This window comes from Babylonia areolata, chromosome 21 (assembly GCF_041734735.1).
Source record: "Babylonia areolata isolate BAREFJ2019XMU chromosome 21, ASM4173473v1, whole genome shotgun sequence".
NCBI classification, from domain to species: domain Eukaryota; kingdom Metazoa; phylum Mollusca; class Gastropoda; order Neogastropoda; family Buccinidae; genus Babylonia; species Babylonia areolata.
Genome location: NC_134896.1, coordinates 33,198,225 through 33,216,032, shown reverse-complemented (window position 1 = coordinate 33,216,032; position 17,808 = coordinate 33,198,225). Strand labels below are relative to the sequence as shown.

Genomic DNA, 17,808 nt, shown 5'->3' with positions numbered 1-17,808 from the left:
CCTGCACTGAAAAAATTATCTTTCCTCTGCCCTAAACAATCTCCACTCTCTTTCCTGCCCGGAAAAATCTCTTACCCATGCCTTAAACAATCACCACTCTCTCTCCTGCCCTTCTCCTGCCCTGAAAAAATCTCTCTCCCCTGCCCTAAACAATCTCCAGATTCTCTCTTGCCCTGAAAAATTGGTCTTTCACCTGCCCTAAACAATCTCCAGCTTCTCTCCTGCCCTGAAAAAGCTGTCTTACCCCTGCCCTCAACAATCTCCACTCTCTCCCAAATCCCAACACACAGCACTGACCTTCATGGTGGACAGCTTGGCTTCAACACTGTAGCGGTCCCCGCCCAGGTCCCCGCACCAAGCCACCTTCTCCTTGGCTGCGGACAGCCACCGCTCCTGCTGCTGCTGGGCCTCCAGGCAGTGCTGCTCCAGGGCGCCCAGCAGGGTGTCCTCGATGCGCTCCGCACGCCCAACCATGGACTCCAGCTTCTTGGCCAGCACGTTGGCATCCTTGGCCAGGCTGGACATCTCCACTGAGGGGTACTTGCTCAGCAGAGCTGCCGTCTTGTCCTGGATGGCTGCCACCTTCTTCTTGTGGGAGGCCAGGTCTTCCTGTAGGGCCTGCTCATGATGGGGAGAAAGTTTCCGTTTCAGTTTCAAGGGGGTGTCAAAGCATGCAGGCTGATCCACATATGCTACACATCTGCTGTAAAATCATTTTGAAAAAAGAAAAAGCAGATGCCTGATCTTCACTTCAACCCAAAGAGCTGATCGGGCCTTGAAGGTTAAACGTCCCTAAGCCTTTTATGGTCATAAGGACAGTCAAATCCACTGAGTCTAGGGCTCTGCAAAGGAATGTGGAGCCCAGTCCTCTCTTCCACTGTTTTAACCTTCCCAAACTGAAGTCAAGTACCCATTCAGACCTGAGTGGAGTGAGGGAAAACAGAGTAAAGTGTCTTTACCAAGAACACAAAATCAACGACAAGCGGGTGGCACCAATACAACACATTCTGAGCATCTATGGACTTTAATACTATTAATTTTTGTTTTTCTTTTGCTTTTCTCTCATCACATCAGAAACGTAACCCCATATCCTCTTCCTCCTCCTCCTGCTATGCACCCACCCACCTTACAGTCGGAGAGCCTGGCAATGATGTCTCGGTCCTCCCCAGACATGTCATCACAGCGGGACAGCAGGTCCTTCAGCTGGTTGAGCCACTCCGTCTCCTGGTCCATGGCCCCATGCAGGCCCCTCTGCTCCTCCGAAAAGTCTGCCATGGTGGCCGACAGCTGATTGGCCAGGGAGTGGGCGCGCTCAAACTTCTCCTCCAGGTCCCGCTGCGTGCTCTCCAGGGACGGGATGCTCTGCCCCTGGTTCAGCTCCTTCAGGTCAGCGATCTTCTGGGCCACTTCCGTCATGACTTCCTCGTAGTATGGGGCTTCCTCCTGTGGATTAGGTGTAAAAAACGAAGGGGAATGAAAATTTTTTTAAAGACAATAATAGTCAAATAACTGCAGAATAGACAGCTAATGCCTATTCCAGTGTTTACAAAATTACTACCTCATCGCCAGAGGAAAACGGCACAGTTAGTACACTATTGATGTGCAGTGGAGAGAGAGAGAGAGAGAGAGGGGAGAAAGAGAGAGAGAGAAAGTGTGTGTCTATGTGTCTGTGTGTGTGTCTGTGTGTGTGCGTCTGTCTGTGTCTGTGTGTGTCTGTGTCTGTCTGTGTGTGTGTGTCTGTCTGTGCCTGTGTGTGTGTGTCTGTGTCTCTGTGTGTATCTACTTGTCTGTGTTTGTGTATATACTGAGAGCATACATGAATATTTTATATACTCCATTAGATGTGCACAACAGCCACACACAACCACACAAACAAATGGACTTCATTACAATTAGAAGCATACTGTTGAACAATCTTCTGCCTTGCACACACACACATGCAAACATGGACACACACTCCCTTATGTTTGTGCATCTAGACACACAGAGTAAAGAATAAACAAAAAGAAAACACGCACGGACATATTCACACACACTCATCAGCCTGTCTGTTCCACAAGCAAGCACACACATGATAATACATTTCATGTATGCACGCATACATACACATGTACACTCACATTCTCTCTCTCTCTCTCTCTCTCTCACACACACACACACACACACACACACACACACACACAAGCACACTACTTTTACCCAAACGCGTACATATGACACACCAATACAAACACAAAATACATTACAATACAACACAACACAATACAAAAGAATACCACATCATTAATCCCTCACAGGGGAAATTTCAGAGCATGGTCAAACACAACCATACATTCCCTGCACCCAGCCCACCCACCCAAACACACACCACCACCACCACACCCACCACATCCCACCCTCACATCGGGCATCCAGACCACATGTTCTGACAGTACCTTGAACTTGTTAAGCCTGGACTCGACGCTGACGGCATCATCGAAGTGTCGACAGCTGTCGTCCAGCTTGCTGAGCATGCTGTTGACCCAGAGTGTGACCTCGTCCTTCCCCGTCATCACCTGGTCCCAGCACACCAACTGGGCCTCCAGGTTCTCCTTGTGGTCCTCTATTGCCTGCACACACACACACACACACACACACCATTCAATATCATCCACTACTGCCTGGTCTCACAAATACAATATACAATAATATCATCTTCTATTGCCTACACACACACACACAATATATATATACAACAGTATCATCTACTGTCGCCTGCACACCCCCACCCCCACATCATTCAACAGTATCATCCTCTTTTGCCTGCACACACACACACACACACACACCATTCAACAATATCATCCACTATCGCCTGCACACACACACACACCATTCAAGAATATCATCATCTATCGCCTGCACACACACACACACACACACACACATACAACACACATCAATATCATCCTCTATCACATGTACACACATGCACAACATACAATAATATCATCCTCCATCGCCTGCATACACACACACACACACAACATACAATAATATCATCCTCCATCGCCTGCATACACACACACACACAACATACAATAATATCATCCTCCATCGCCTGCATACACACACACACACAACATACAATAATATCATCCTCTATCGCCTGTGCACACAAACACAACATACAATATCATCCTCTATCGCCTGCATACACACACACACACACAACATACAATAATATCATCCTCTATCGCCTGCATACACACACACACACACACACAACATACAATAATATCATCCTCCATCGCCTGCATACACACACACACACAACATACAATGATATCATCCTGTGCACACAAACACAACATACAATAATATCATCCTGTGCACACAAACACAACATACAATATCATCCTCTATCGCCTGCATATATACACACACACACAACATACAATAATATCATCCTGTGCACACAAACACAACATACAATATCATCCTCTATCGCCTGCATATATACACACACACACAACATACAATATCATCCTGTGCACACAAACACAACATACAATATCATCCTCTATCGCCTGCATATATACACACACGCACAACATACAATATCATCCTGTGCACACAAACACAACATACAATATCATCCTCTATCGCCTGTATACACACACACACACACAACATACAATATCATCCTCTATCGCCTGTACACACACACAACATACAATATCATCCTCTATCGCCTGTACACACACACAACATACAATATTCTCCTCTATTGTCTGCATACACACACATCATTCAATAATATCATCCTCTATCACCGGCACACACACACACACACACACACACACACACACACACACACACCATTCAATAACATCATCATCTATCACTTGCACACACATACAACAGACAACAATATCATCCTCTGATCACCTGCACACACATACAACACCTCTTATCGCCTGCACACACATACAACAGACAACAATATCATCCTCTTATCGCTTGCACACACATACGCAACAGACAACAATATCATCCTCTTATCGCCTGTACACACATACAACAGACAACAATATCATCCTCTTATCGCCTGCACACACATATGCAACAGACAACAATATCATCCTCTTATCGCCTGCACACACATACAACAGACAACAATATCATCCTCTTATCGCCTGCACACACATACGCAACAGACAACAATACCATCCTCTTATCGCCTGCACACACATATGCAACAGACAACAATATCATCCTCTTATCGCCTGCACACACATACGCAACAGACAACAATACCATCCTCTTATCGCTTGCACACACATACAACAGACAACAATATCATCCTCTTATCACCTGTACACACATACAACAGACAACAATATCATCCTCTTATCACTTGCACACACATACCCAACAGACAACAATATCATCCTCTTATCACCTGCACACACATATGCAACAGACAACAATACCATCCTCTTATCGCCTGCACACACATATGCAACAGACAACAATACCATCCTCTTATCGCCTGCACACACATATACAACAGACAACAATATCATCCTCTTATCGCCTGCACACACATATGCAACAGACAACAATATCATCCTCTTATCGCTTGCACACACATATGCAACAGACAACAATACCATCCTCATTGCCTGCACACACATACGCAACAGACAACAATACCATCCTCTTATCGCCTGCACATATATACGCAACAGACAACAACAATATCATCCTCTTATTGCCTGCACACACACAAACACATCATACAACAACATCATTCTCTATCACCTGCACACACTATAAAAACATTCGTAACAACACAGTACCTTATTGGTGTTTTCCCATTGCAGGTTGACCTCATCCAGGTCATGCTCCATGACGGAGGGGTCAAAGTTGGGCACTGACCGCAGTTCCTCCAGAAGTTGCATGCCCTTGGTGTTCATGTGGTCCAGCTGGCTCTGGTTGGCGTGGAGCTCAAACTCTGCATTCTGCACACAGCGGGGAGCACCGTACTGTCTGAATCGGATGTGTTTTGTTCTTGTTGTCAGCCCCCTTGACTTGCTGAACAACCAAAGTAAAACTGATCAACGCAGTCTTTGTTCCCATCCTGACCTCTTGAGCAATTCCCTTGAGCAGTCTCACAACTTGTGAGATGAAATGTCTCTGTCGAACAACTAGCAAAACCAGAAGGGACAGGTTCATAAATGATGACATCAGCACACTCACTCACTCACACACACACACACACACACACACGCACACACACACACAGTCATGTACAATTCTACGTCTCCATGTTTACATAATTCATGGACAATTTCTTTGTGTCAGTTCTAACACTGGACGTGTGCAACATTAGTCTGCACTTTTTAATTGCTCTTGCGTGTGTTGTTTTCTCGTGTGTGTCTCCCTCCCTCCCTCAGCCCCTTCACTACTGCTTCTCATTTTCAGTATCATTTTCTTGAAGTTTGTTTTAGTTATTGAACATTTTGTTACAGCATTTGTTCACATACCCCTTCGAAGGGGCCATGGTCTGATGAATAAACCACTCGCATTTCCCCCAACCCCAAACTTTACCTTATGCAAGAAATTAATAAACAATGAAGCCAGGAGCAGCAAATGATTAACAAATAATAAAGAGCGGTAACTCTCTCTATTTACCTTGTGCTGTTCGAGGGCACGTCTGACGTCATTCTGGTTGGTGTAGGCCTTGCTGTCCTCCGCCAGGGGGCTGACAGCCTCCAGCACTCGCCCCACACCGCGCTTGGCGTCGTTGTAGGCCTGCCACTGGTTGGCCACGCTGCTGTAGTACTGGTGCTGCTCACCTAGCTTGTTCTGCAGGCCCTCCCACAGCTCACTCACCTGCAGAGATGTCACAGTGTGAAGGGGGTTTTTCTTCTTTGTTCGTGGGCTGCGACTCCCACGTTCACTCGTATACATGTATGAGTGGGTTTTTACTAGCATGACTGTTTTTACCCCCACTATATAGGCAACCATACTTTGTTTTCACAGGTAAATGGGGGGGGGATAATGTTCGTTTCATAAATATGGGTGTGCTGTTGTTTGTTCCAGTTGCACTTTGTTTTATGGTTTGTACTGGGTATTGACAGCAAGGTGCAGAGGTTAGCATTCATTTCGCATTCATGGGTGTACTGGTGGTTGTGTTGGCAGCCCATGAAGGGAGAAGGGTAAGTGACAGAAAAGGAACAAGAAAGCATACGTGTGTGTGTGTGCGCACATGTGTGCGTGTGTGTGTAGTAAAAAACAAAAACAAAAAAACACTGAATACATTCTAGTTAACTGAAAGATATGTAGAGGGCAAATGATTGAAATAAAACCAGAGCAATAAAAGGGCCACGCTCAGCAAACCCAATCCCACCCACACATGCACACACACACACTGAAACAACCATACAAAAGCACACCACACACACACACACACACAAACGCAACACACATGCTATAATTTGCAGCCTAACTGACACACAACAACCACAATCCTCCACAATCGATCCACCTGACCACTACACCTGTCTGTGGTCAACAGTCACACACACACAGGCCTCACCTGGGACAGCTGTGACTGAATCTCCCCGGCCTTCAGTGGGTCGGCATGCATGATCTGACGACCCAGTTCACGCAGCTGCTCGTAGTCAGGGTTGTGGGCAAACACGTCATCTCGGATGCCCTGGATACAGAGGAGTGTAGGATATGCTGAGAGTACCGACAAATTTTCAGTGTCAAAGCTAAAGGCTACTAACAGTCAAGATGCTGGGGTTTTTTATGTGTGTGTGTGTGTGTGTGTGAGAACAAAAACAAGAACAAGAACAAAACTTTAATCTCCAGGCCTCTGGCCCCTAGAGAGAGGTCAAAAGTACACAGTCAGAGACACTTTGACACTTTGACACTTTGACATTTTTATTGTCATTACCTGTAATGGTCTATTGACAAGGGGGTGACGGGGATTAATTCTTAAATCCTCTTAAATGCAAAGCAACATTCTGCTTAACAGCATTTCATCACCAAACAAACAAACAAACAAAATCTCTAAATATAACTCTCTCACGATACATTAAGCAAGCGGAACACACACACACACACACACACACACAAAGAAACTAATCAATCAAACTCGACCACCCATTCTAGGAGTGAAATAGTTCAATATATCAATTATCTACCTTACCAAATTAACATAAGAAAATAAAATTTACATATGGATATCCTCCTCATTTACTCTGGTGTGTTCTGATCATAGTGATTATGCCTTATTTTTTGTGCTTCTGAGATAAATTTAGCTACTGACTGTATGATATATTCATCATCAGACGATAAAACAGAAAAAACATCATGTCTTTTAGCTAGATGAGATTCAAAAAATGTACATTTTTCTCTTACTTTATCGTATAATTTACAATGAAACAAAAAATGTTTTTCGTCATCTACACTAGATGCACACAAAGGACATGGCAATTCTGTGGATGCTGCAGGTTGAAACCACAATTTATTTGCATTGAAACCAAATGTCCGTAGCCGAAATCTTGCATAATTTAACCTGTGCCACTTATCTGTGATGACTGTTAGATATTTTTCAGTATGAAATATACTTTTGAATGAGAAAAACCAACTATATTTCTCTTTGCTTTCCATATCTGAATGCCAATTTTGCTTAAAAGAACAAATCAATCTATCTCTAAATTCTGATATAAACTGCTGTTCATTTCCCACTTCCTGATACATCCACACAATTCCAAAACCGTGTTCAGACAAAACCTTTTTTACACTATAAGTCCAGTTTTCCTTTCCTAATTCCATTTGTAACAACATCATCTCGTAAGCCTGTCTGGGTAAACGTGATTGTGGAAGTTTCAATAATTTCAACCAATACTTAATGCATTTTACAAATGTTCTTATATACAAAGGATATCTGCCCGTTTCCCCATATAACATTGTGTTGGATGAATGAATTGGCACATTTAAAAAACGTTTAATTGCATAAGTATGTACTTTTTCCATCTGTGAATTTACCTTTAGTCCCCAAACTTCGGCTGCATATGTAAGTATAGGTTCAATCTGTGTATCGAACATTTTCCAAAACAAACAGTAATCAATAGACTTAAGCTTTTTTAATGAATTCAATATTTCAATAACACCTTTCTTTGCTTTCCTGCAAGATTCTTCCCAAGCATAATTTAAGCTTAATTTTGTTGAGAATATCATTCCCAAATATTTATATGAATTTATAACTTTAACATCCTCATTTCCATAAAGCCATTTTTCGTGCACTGACAGATGTCCACCCATTCTAAATACAATAATGTTAGTTTTATCCATGTTCACTGTTAAACCGTCAGAGAGAGAGAGAGAGAGAGAGAGAGAGAGAGAGAGAGAGTGAGTGAATGTGTATGTGTGCTTGTGTGAGTGCCTGCACAAGTCTCCCTGTGTGTGTACGAGTTTGTGAGTAAATTATATGTGTGTGCACATGCATATTTGAGTGTTTTCAAGCATGCATCTGACTGCATATGGATGTGTGTGTGTGTGTGTGTGTGTGTGTGTGTGTGTGTGTGTGTGTGTGTGTGTGTGTGTGTGTGTGTGTGTGTGTGTGTGTGTGTGTGTGTGTTTTAAGTGTTCTTTTTTCCTATGTATCACCATGCTTATGATTTTATCTAGTATTGTGTAGTGTAGACCCTGTTCAGGGTGGGGACTTGTGTAAAAAAGCACATCAGTGCTAATCTGTTACCCTCTAAATATAAAGAAACCCACGCACCTCGATGTCCCTGATGAGGTCACGGACGCCCTGCAGAGAGGACTCCCCAGCCTTGGTGGAGTGTGCCCTGTCCTGCAGGGCATGGAGGGCGTAGAGGAGGGCATCTCTCCGTGCACCAAAGTCTGTCCTCAGCTGCTGCACCTCCCCCAGGTGCTCCTCCTTCTGGGCCGCCGACTGGCCCACGGAGTCGCACAGCTGCTCCAGGGACTGGGGGTACACACAACACACACATTGTTGAGTCAGGGTTTCTGTTTCACTTCTGTCTTTTCTTCTTTTTTTTTTTTTTCATTTCGGTTTGGGGAGGAGTTCTGATTTTTTTTTTTTTTCCTGTTTCAGTTATAGAGCTGACTGCCCCACCATTTCACAAAGCTGCTCCAGGGCCTGTCACACAATACACACATCAAGTTTCTGCTTTGGGTTTTTTTTTGGTGGGGTGAGGGTTAGTTTCTTTTTGTTTTATTTTTCCTTTCTGTTTCAGTTATAGAGCTGACTGCGCCACCATTTCACAAAGCTGCTCCAGGGCTTCGCACACAACACACACTTCAAGTTTCTGTTTCTTTTTTTATGTTTAATTCTTTTTTCCTTTTTTTTTTTTTAACCATTATAAACCCTAACACGGACTGACCCACCACTTCACAAAGCTTCTCCAGGGCTTTACGCACAGACACACACACACACACACATACACACACAAATGCACACACACACATACATCACACACACACACACACACACACACAAACACACACCAAGGTCAAGTGTCAGTTTCAGTTTTGTCCCAGTGATTGTGGCCAAACAGTTCAAGTTCTGGATTCTCACTTAAGTTTCCGGAGTTCGATTCCTGATTTTGGCACACCTTGTGGGTTAAGGCCTGAAAGTTTTCCAATCTCTCAGGTCAACTAATGTATAAACCTGCTAGTGTGTGAATCCCCACTGGGTGTATACACAAGCAGATTAAAGTCACATGTTTAAAATCCTGTAATCAATGCCAGAATTTGGTGAGTTAAGGAAATGAGAACATAACTCGCATACCCCTGAAAATGAAGTAAGGCTACCTACATGGCAAGGTACATATATGGCTTGTACATATGAGTGAACATGTCAGTGGAGAGTTGTTACCTCACTGAGATGAGACATTGCATAGAGTTTCAGTTTCAGGTCCAAGGAGCATGCAGACTGATCCATGTATGCTACACCTAATCTGCTGTGAAAGGAAGGAAAAAGGCAGATGCCTGATCTTTGTAGAAACACAACATGCCGATCAGACCTTGAGAGTCTACCCTAGGTCATATTTTTTTTTAAAAGAAGAAAGAAAAAAGACACACACACACACACACATACACCAATTTGCAGACTGAGAAACGCCAAGGCCTAATTGACAAATGTATGTTCCCAGATCCCCCCCTTCCCCCAATACACACAATGGCAATACCATATGTGCAGTTCACAAACACATGAAGCATCTCTCAGCAGAATTACATATATGTACATACTAATTCACACAAACGTAACATCAATCACACAGAATTCACGCATGCTTTGTGCAGGTGCACTCCCATTCCCACAGACAGGTACATAACTCTAAGTTCACCAGCAACAAACCCCAATATAATTATACCCTAGCTCCCAGACACTCACACACCTTCAGTCACATGCAGTACATCTAATTTAATTCCTTTCTGTTCTATATACATCATGGGCAGTCAATCAGACCTGCCGTAAAAAATTACTTATGCTAAATCTATTGAGTATTCCATGTCATTTGGGATAATCAGAAGGCTCGTTTATAAAATTTAGAAAGGCTTTCAATAAAAGTTTATTTCAAAATTTCGTTTTATTTCTAAAACACAAAATGATTTTTTTTCCTTAATCAAAATAACCATGTGGCACATTGCACAAACATTTGTTCAGAAGACATGAATGAGTTTGTAGAAGGCTTTACCCAAAATGCATCAATTTTATTTTTAGTAAAACATCTGTTCAGGGGAAATAACTGTGAGAAGACCACTTTCTGCAAATGATAGACATGACACACACTATTGAAGGTGATGATGATGATGTGAAACTGGTTTTTCATTATTCAACATTTGATCATATATATATATATATATATATATATATAGAGAGAGAGAGAGAGAGAGAGAGAGAGAGAGAGAGAGAGATAGATATGGCAGTTTCCAACTGCTTGTTTGTTGGATTTTTTTTTTTTATCTTTTTTTTTTTTAAGGCGAGGAGCTTGTGGAATTCAGAAGATGCAATTCAACTGAGCTGTTGCTTTGAGACACAACACTTTCTTTTTTCTTTTGATTTTGTTTGTTTGTTTTCTTTTTTTCTTTTTTTTTTTCTTTTTTTTTGGGGGGGGGGGGGGGGGTGGAGGGGTGGAGGGGAGGCTTCTTTGTTTTGTTGGTTTTTGTTATTTTTTGGTTTGTCAGCTCCAAAGACCCTTCAGTCCAGACTTAAAATTACACATATATCTAAATTCTCAAGACCCAGTCAACAAAATTCTCATGTTCCAGTACCTGTTCAAATGGAGCGTCTATACAGTTATTTCTGACCTATGTGAGGGTGCCACCTCAGAATTATGACTGAGTGTGCCAGCTAGCTGATGGGCCATCAGTTCATGTCAATTTTTTAGTCAGTCAAATATCTGCTACCTAAACTGTCTGCCTTGGAAAAAACCTATACATTCCATCCAATCCACTCACGATGTGCAGGAGGAGTCCATTTCACAAAAGATAACTGTTTAACTCTCTCATAATCAGGGTTCACATTTTCCATGAAGCCAAACACAGAAATTTGCTTGCCTCTACCCCCACCCCATAGGCCCATCACACACAATATTACACACACACACACTGCTTGAATGATGTAAAAAATAAAAAAAAGTAAAAAATTTTAAGAAAAAAGAAAAAAATACTACTAACATGCCGATAATAATAAACATCCTGCACTAATTACCTGCAGCTCAGAGCCGAAGTGGAGTGACCTCTGTGAGGGTCGGTCCTTGATGACCATCTGGGCAGAGGTCATCTTTTCATCCAGTGCCTCTGCCTCTCGGCTCCAGGGACTCAGGGTCTTCTTCACCTCCTCTATCTCCTCCAGGATCCGCGCCACCTGCACCACAGGAAGGGGTATTCTTTTAGGTGTCCCATCACATGGTCTGTGAGTGTAGACATTTTTTAACCCATTCAACCCTTGGGAGTTCACAGCCTTGGCAGGCTTTCCTGCCATGTTTATGTGGAAAAAGGCAGAAAATATACTGAAATTGACCTGTTTTTCTTCCAAACTGACACATGTGGACACAGCCGGAAATACTGCAGAAGTTAGTTCCCCTACTTGTGGGCCACGCACATGCTGGAACGTGGAAACTTTTTAATAAAATGATTTTCAATGCCTTAGCAGTGGTTGGGTGCAAGTCAACGAGTTAAAAGTATTAATCTCCATATTTGAATGTTATCATCTGAAAGATAGAAGAGGATGGGGCAGTTGAATGGGGAGTTGGGGGAAACAGAGTAAATGGAAAACGGAATCAAAAAGTGAATATCTGAAATATGGAAGTACAACTTAGGAAAATTATTTATTCCACCACCTTCCTCCTCTTCCACAGACTCACTACTCCAACACAGATGATTCAACATCCCCCTGCCCCCATCCCCCCACTCCCCCCACCATGCTGTGAGAACAGAACAGTGACAGCCCTAACCTCCTCTTCCTGGATGTCTGGGGCAGCCAGCTGTGTCTGCAGTCCCTTCAGCTTGGCCTGGGCGGCCTTGTGGGTCTGGCTGTACTGGCCCCACTGCTGGCACAGGTCCTCCCGCTCCCCAATCAGGTCCTCCATGCGTGTGTAGCCCTCCACCAGCTTGTCGAAGCGGTCCATCAGGACGGCCTTCTCCTCCTCACTGCAGTTCTGGATCAGGTCCTTGAACTCCTGCTGCAGGGCCTGGAACGCTGGGTCCTGCTCCCCGCACTCCTTCCTCAGTACCTGGGGGGAAAGACAGCGGCAGTGAGTTGATGGTGATGGGTGTAACGTGATCTTCTATGATTATATGATTTCTGAGTCATAATTGTACCATTGATGAACTATCCCCCCATCCCACCCCCACTCCCCAATATTACTTGTGACCCCAGTAGACTTGGTAATAAAGACATTCTATTCTATCCAATTCTATCTGGAACACATTCAAATAATCAACATCAGCGAAAGACGACCCAAGTTTGATGGTCCTTATCACTGTATCCAGTCCTTTAAGGGAATACTTGTCAAACCATCCAAAGAAGACTAAACAAACTACAAGAGAAAGAATGACAAAGAATAGAAATAAAAAGCAATACTACTACTACTACTACTAATAATAATAATAACAATAATAATATTCTTAACAATAAATAATGGAAAAGGGGAGCAAGAATTAAAAACAAAATCACAAAAGATAGCACACTCATTCAGAACAATGCCTGTAAAAACACATTTAACAGAGAATAACCCTAAAAGCTTTAAATGATCCATCAAACCATAGGATACAAAAAAATTTTACAAATAATACAAACTACTACTAATAATAAATTCAAGCAAGTCAAATACAACACCCACATAACTTTGTTGCACTCAAGAAACATCATTCATGGCACTCAATTAAAAAAAAAATCTATTATCATTAACAAAAACAGTTCAGTTACTCAAGGTGTCACAATGTTCAGACAAATCAATATAAGCTACACCACATCTGCTAAGCAGATGTCTGACCAGCAGTGTAACCCAACGCGCTTAGTCAGGCTTCGAGTAACAAAAAAACCAACAAAAAACCAACAAAAAAAAGGATGACTTACCTTCAGCTTGGCCAGAGTGTCCCCGACCTCATCAGCGTAGATCTCGCTGCCTGAGTCCAGCTTCCGCTGCATCTTCTTCACCCACTTCTCCATGTCGTTCAGACGACCGTAGAAGTCACGCCGGTGCTGCAGAGCCGAGGCCAGGGTCTGCTGCCTCTCAGCCACGGCGGCACTGGCATCCTCGAAGCTGCCACGCACAGAGTCCTGCTTGGACCGCAGGACCTGCAGTCCTTCTGGGCTGGCGTGAGGAGCCAACTGCTCAAACTGACGCTGCAGCGCGTTCAGGTGGGGCTGCTGACTGCGCACTTCTTCTTGAAGAGTCTGTGGGATCATGGAAAAGAGTTAGTTTTTTTTTTGTTTTTTAAGAGTGGTTTGCTTCACCACACACACACACACACATGTACAAACATACACCCGCACCCGCACACACAATCACATACACCCACTTTCAATAATACACACACACACACACACACACACGCACAACCACTTTCCCACCCTTTTACCTCCCTCCTCCCACCCCTATCCCCCACTCCCATCTCACTCAACCACTCCCCATCCAACACTGTCAGCCAAAGAAGACATGACCCTGTTGCCTCTGTCGCCGTGACACCACACTGCCACTCACCTTGGCCAGAGCCAGCTCATGCTCCAGCACCTGCACATCCGTGGTGCCCACGTTGGGGTCTGAGGCCAGGCGGCCCTGAAGGCGGTCCAGGTTCTCCTGGAAGCTCTCAAGCTCACTGGTGTATGCCGACCACGCCCCCAGCATCTTCTCCAGCTGGTGGGACCGGTCCTCAGAGTTGGAGAGGATGCCGGACCAGCGCTTCTGGATGGCGGCCAGGTCACGGGCCATGTTGGGCTGCTCCATCAGGTAGCCAGCCTCCGTGCTCATCTTGTCGAAGATGGGCATGTTCTCCTCACACTCCCGCAGGAAGGCCTGTGGAGGTTATTATCATTATTATCATTGTTAGTATCATTATCATTATTGTTGTTGCTTATAGTCGCTGACCTCACAGGGCCATATCAGGACTGCCCAACAACAAAAATCACCCAACCACTTAAACACAAAACTGTCACAAACACGATAAAACCCATAAAGATAAACCTAAAAAACACAGTTCATGACACATTATCTTCGCCATTTAGCTCCTTATGGCAAATAAGACTAGGCCATGCTGAGGACGCCAGCCATTCCCTTTATCATCTGCATATTATAAAAAATCATTAAAAAAAGAAGAAAAAAACAACATTACTTCAGAGGCAAACAAAAAATACATAAAAAGGCCATATATGCAAATAGCACTGCAGAATGGGCAGCTCGTGCCCATCCCAGTGTTTACAATTTCACTTCCTAATCGCCAGAGCAAAACAACACAGGTAGTACATCACAGACTACAGAAAAGAGAAAAAAGTATCAAGACTTGCTCGAAAAAAAGAAAGGGGAATGGACTGGGAAGCAGATAAGGGAGGCAACAGTGAAGAAGGAAAAAAAGCTGAAATAAAGAGAGCAAGAGGAAATTTCTGGCACAGAATTTCCAGAAGGCAGGGCTGCTGTCTATTCTGAAAGACCTCCAGCATCCCACAGGGGTGGCCTGTGGAGGTAAGTATGGGAACAGCGATCAAACACAAGATGACTGCTGAGTCCATAAAATTGACAAGTGGAGAAATTCTGTCAACTCGCTTGGATAAGAAGTGTCAACATTTCAGACCACAGGGACTGTGATCAGTGGAAATGACAGTGGAGGTAAAGGCAAGACCGAAGATAAGTTATGAGTATTATTCCGCAGAAAAAAGCAAATATGAGCGGAGATCTGAGTACAGATCAGGGTATGGCTATTCAGAGCAAAAGAGTCATATCAGGACCAGAGAAGAACAGGTAGGTACTGGCAAACTGTCAGATTCTTCATCACAGTCATCATCAGCATCACTTTCACCGCCCTCTCAATCCCAGGCTTTCTGTTGTAGTCCCAGGTTTTATAAGCATAATACTGTAAAGGGGGGGTAGAAGAAAGAAGCAGACTTTTTTCTATTTTGAAATTCAAGTATAATCAGATATTTCTCAGTTATAACAGTATACTTTTATTATCACCACGCAAGCATAGCATACATTTCTTGATTTGCATGCAAGAACAGACTTTTATGTAAACAATTCAAACATAGTTCATATTTCCAAGTTACTATACAATAACAGATTTCAATTTATCAAATTCAAGTATGGCTATGATAATTTACCATGGTTGAGTGTGGATTACCATCAGAGCAACATTCTTCCAAACAATCTTAATTTCAACATGATATGAGATAAATTTCAATTCAAAATATCATTCAGTTATGCCACTGAAAGGTTTTGATATCCTTCTTATCACAACAGGGATGACAGTACAGTATGTCCCGATGCAGAAAGATATTCCATATCAAAACTTATCTCCATTATGGAACACCAATGAAAAAAGCACCTGATGGACAAAACTGATAAAAACTGTAGGTTGTAAAACCAGACTCGCTTTTGATAAGACACTTCATGTCAAAATAAGTCGTATTTTCTTACATATTTATTTCTTCAACTTGTTTTGTTTGTAATACTCAAATGCTCAGCATTCTTCTATTTTACTTCTAATTTACTTCATCAAGTCTTCTTTTCCAACATTTTTTTTTTTTAACTTTCTCCATTTGTAATATTCTAACACTCAGCCAGCGTATTTCATTTTATTTCATTTTTTGGTTTTATTGCATTGTGGTACCTGATGCAGGTCGTATAGGTCCTTGGCCTCCTCCAGAGAAGAGCACTTGGGCAGCTCGGTGGCACAGTAGTTCTCTGCCTTCTCGATCCAGGGGATCAGCTGTTCGTGAAGGGTCTGGTAGCGCTGCCAGTGAGCCACATTGCCAGACAGCGCAGTGCTGCGGTCCTTGGCACGGCTGCAGAGACTCTCCCACTGGCGCCGCACGCTGGTGAGCTTGGACTTGAGGGCGGCCGTCTCCCTGGAGCGGAAGTTCTGTGTCAGGCCCTTGGCATCCTTCTCCAGGTTCTCCAGGGTGATGTGGTTCTCCAGCACCTGGCCAGAGATAGCCTGGGAGAGCAGCAAGGTGTGATGATGTGAATAATGAGATGGCCTGGGAGAGCAGCAAGGTGATGATGATGTGAATAATGAGATGGCCTGGGAGAGCAGCAAGGTGTGATGATGTGAATGAGATGGCCTGGGAGAGCAGCAAGGTGTGATGATGTGAATAATGAGATGGGCTGGGAGAGCAGCAAGGTGATGATGATGTGAATAATGAGATGGGCTGGGAGAGCAGCAAGGTGTGATGATGTGAATAATGAGATGGCCTGATGAGATGAGAATTATCTTATCATGAAGAATACAATAAATATGAATCAAATCAGATCAAATTATGGCTCTTTGAGCCTCACCGACCACTACGGCCATCTCAAGGCTATTGCAACATTTGCATCTACTTTAAGTCAGGGGTAAAAAAATGATACAATAAAAATTAGTCACCACTTCAAGCTTTTCAAAGTTTAAAAGCCTCCTCGTGAATATGAATATATTATCAATGTCCTCTTAAGAAGCCTGGTAGCAAATATCAATAGATTAATTATCTTATTTACTAAAAACAAAAATCATGGGGATAACAGGTAATAACAAGAGAGGCAAGGCCTTCAAGACTCACTTGTGATACACTTAAAAAAAAATCCAAGCTTTTTATGTATTGAGTATAATTTCAAAATGTAATGTTTAAGATGAGAAAGATCAGTTTAGCAAATTAACTCCACTAGCATTAATTACAGAGTAATTTCCCTTTTTCACTATCTGCACCAAAACGTTTGCAAAATAAATAAAACAACAAAAAATGATAATAATGACTGCTCTTGTTGTTGGGTCAGAATATCAGATCAAAGTGCAAAGTTTAGAGAATACAAAAAATATAAATATAACAGTAAATGCAGTTTGCATATAATTAGGCTTCATTTTTTTACTTTTTTGTGCCCATCCCAGAGGTGCAATATTGATTTAAACAAAATGACTGGAAAGAACCGAATTTTTCCTATTTTTATGCCTGATTTGGTGTCAACTGACAAAATATTTGCAGAGAAAATGTCAATGTTAAAGTTTACCACGGACACACAGACACAGACACACACACACACACACACACAGACAACCGAACACCGGGTTAAAACATAGACCCACTTT

At 42.9% G+C, this 17,808-nt stretch overlaps 1 protein-coding gene across 3 annotated transcripts in view; it reads right to left on the bottom strand.

Moving 5' to 3' along the window:
• LOC143295939 (muscle-specific protein 300 kDa-like) overlaps positions 1-17,808 on the bottom strand; it is a 341,276-nt gene that overhangs the window by 252,358 nt on the left and 71,110 nt on the right. For all 3 annotated transcript variants that reach the window (XM_076607634.1, XM_076607635.1, XM_076607636.1), the window contains exons 26-37: positions 16,357-16,683; positions 14,241-14,552; positions 13,613-13,933; positions 12,489-12,767; positions 11,744-11,899; positions 8,786-8,992; positions 6,587-6,706; positions 5,680-5,880; positions 4,845-5,006; positions 2,436-2,609; positions 1,126-1,443; positions 298-618 (exon numbers count right to left, since the gene is read on the bottom strand). In XM_076607634.1, the coding sequence (XP_076463749.1) occupies positions 298-618; positions 1,126-1,443; positions 2,436-2,609; positions 4,845-5,006; positions 5,680-5,880; positions 6,587-6,706; positions 8,786-8,992; positions 11,744-11,899; positions 12,489-12,767; positions 13,613-13,933; positions 14,241-14,552; positions 16,357-16,683 (2,898 nt within the window). The remainder of the gene's footprint in view (positions 1-297; positions 619-1,125; positions 1,444-2,435; positions 2,610-4,844; positions 5,007-5,679; positions 5,881-6,586; positions 6,707-8,785; positions 8,993-11,743; positions 11,900-12,488; positions 12,768-13,612; positions 13,934-14,240; positions 14,553-16,356; positions 16,684-17,808) is intronic.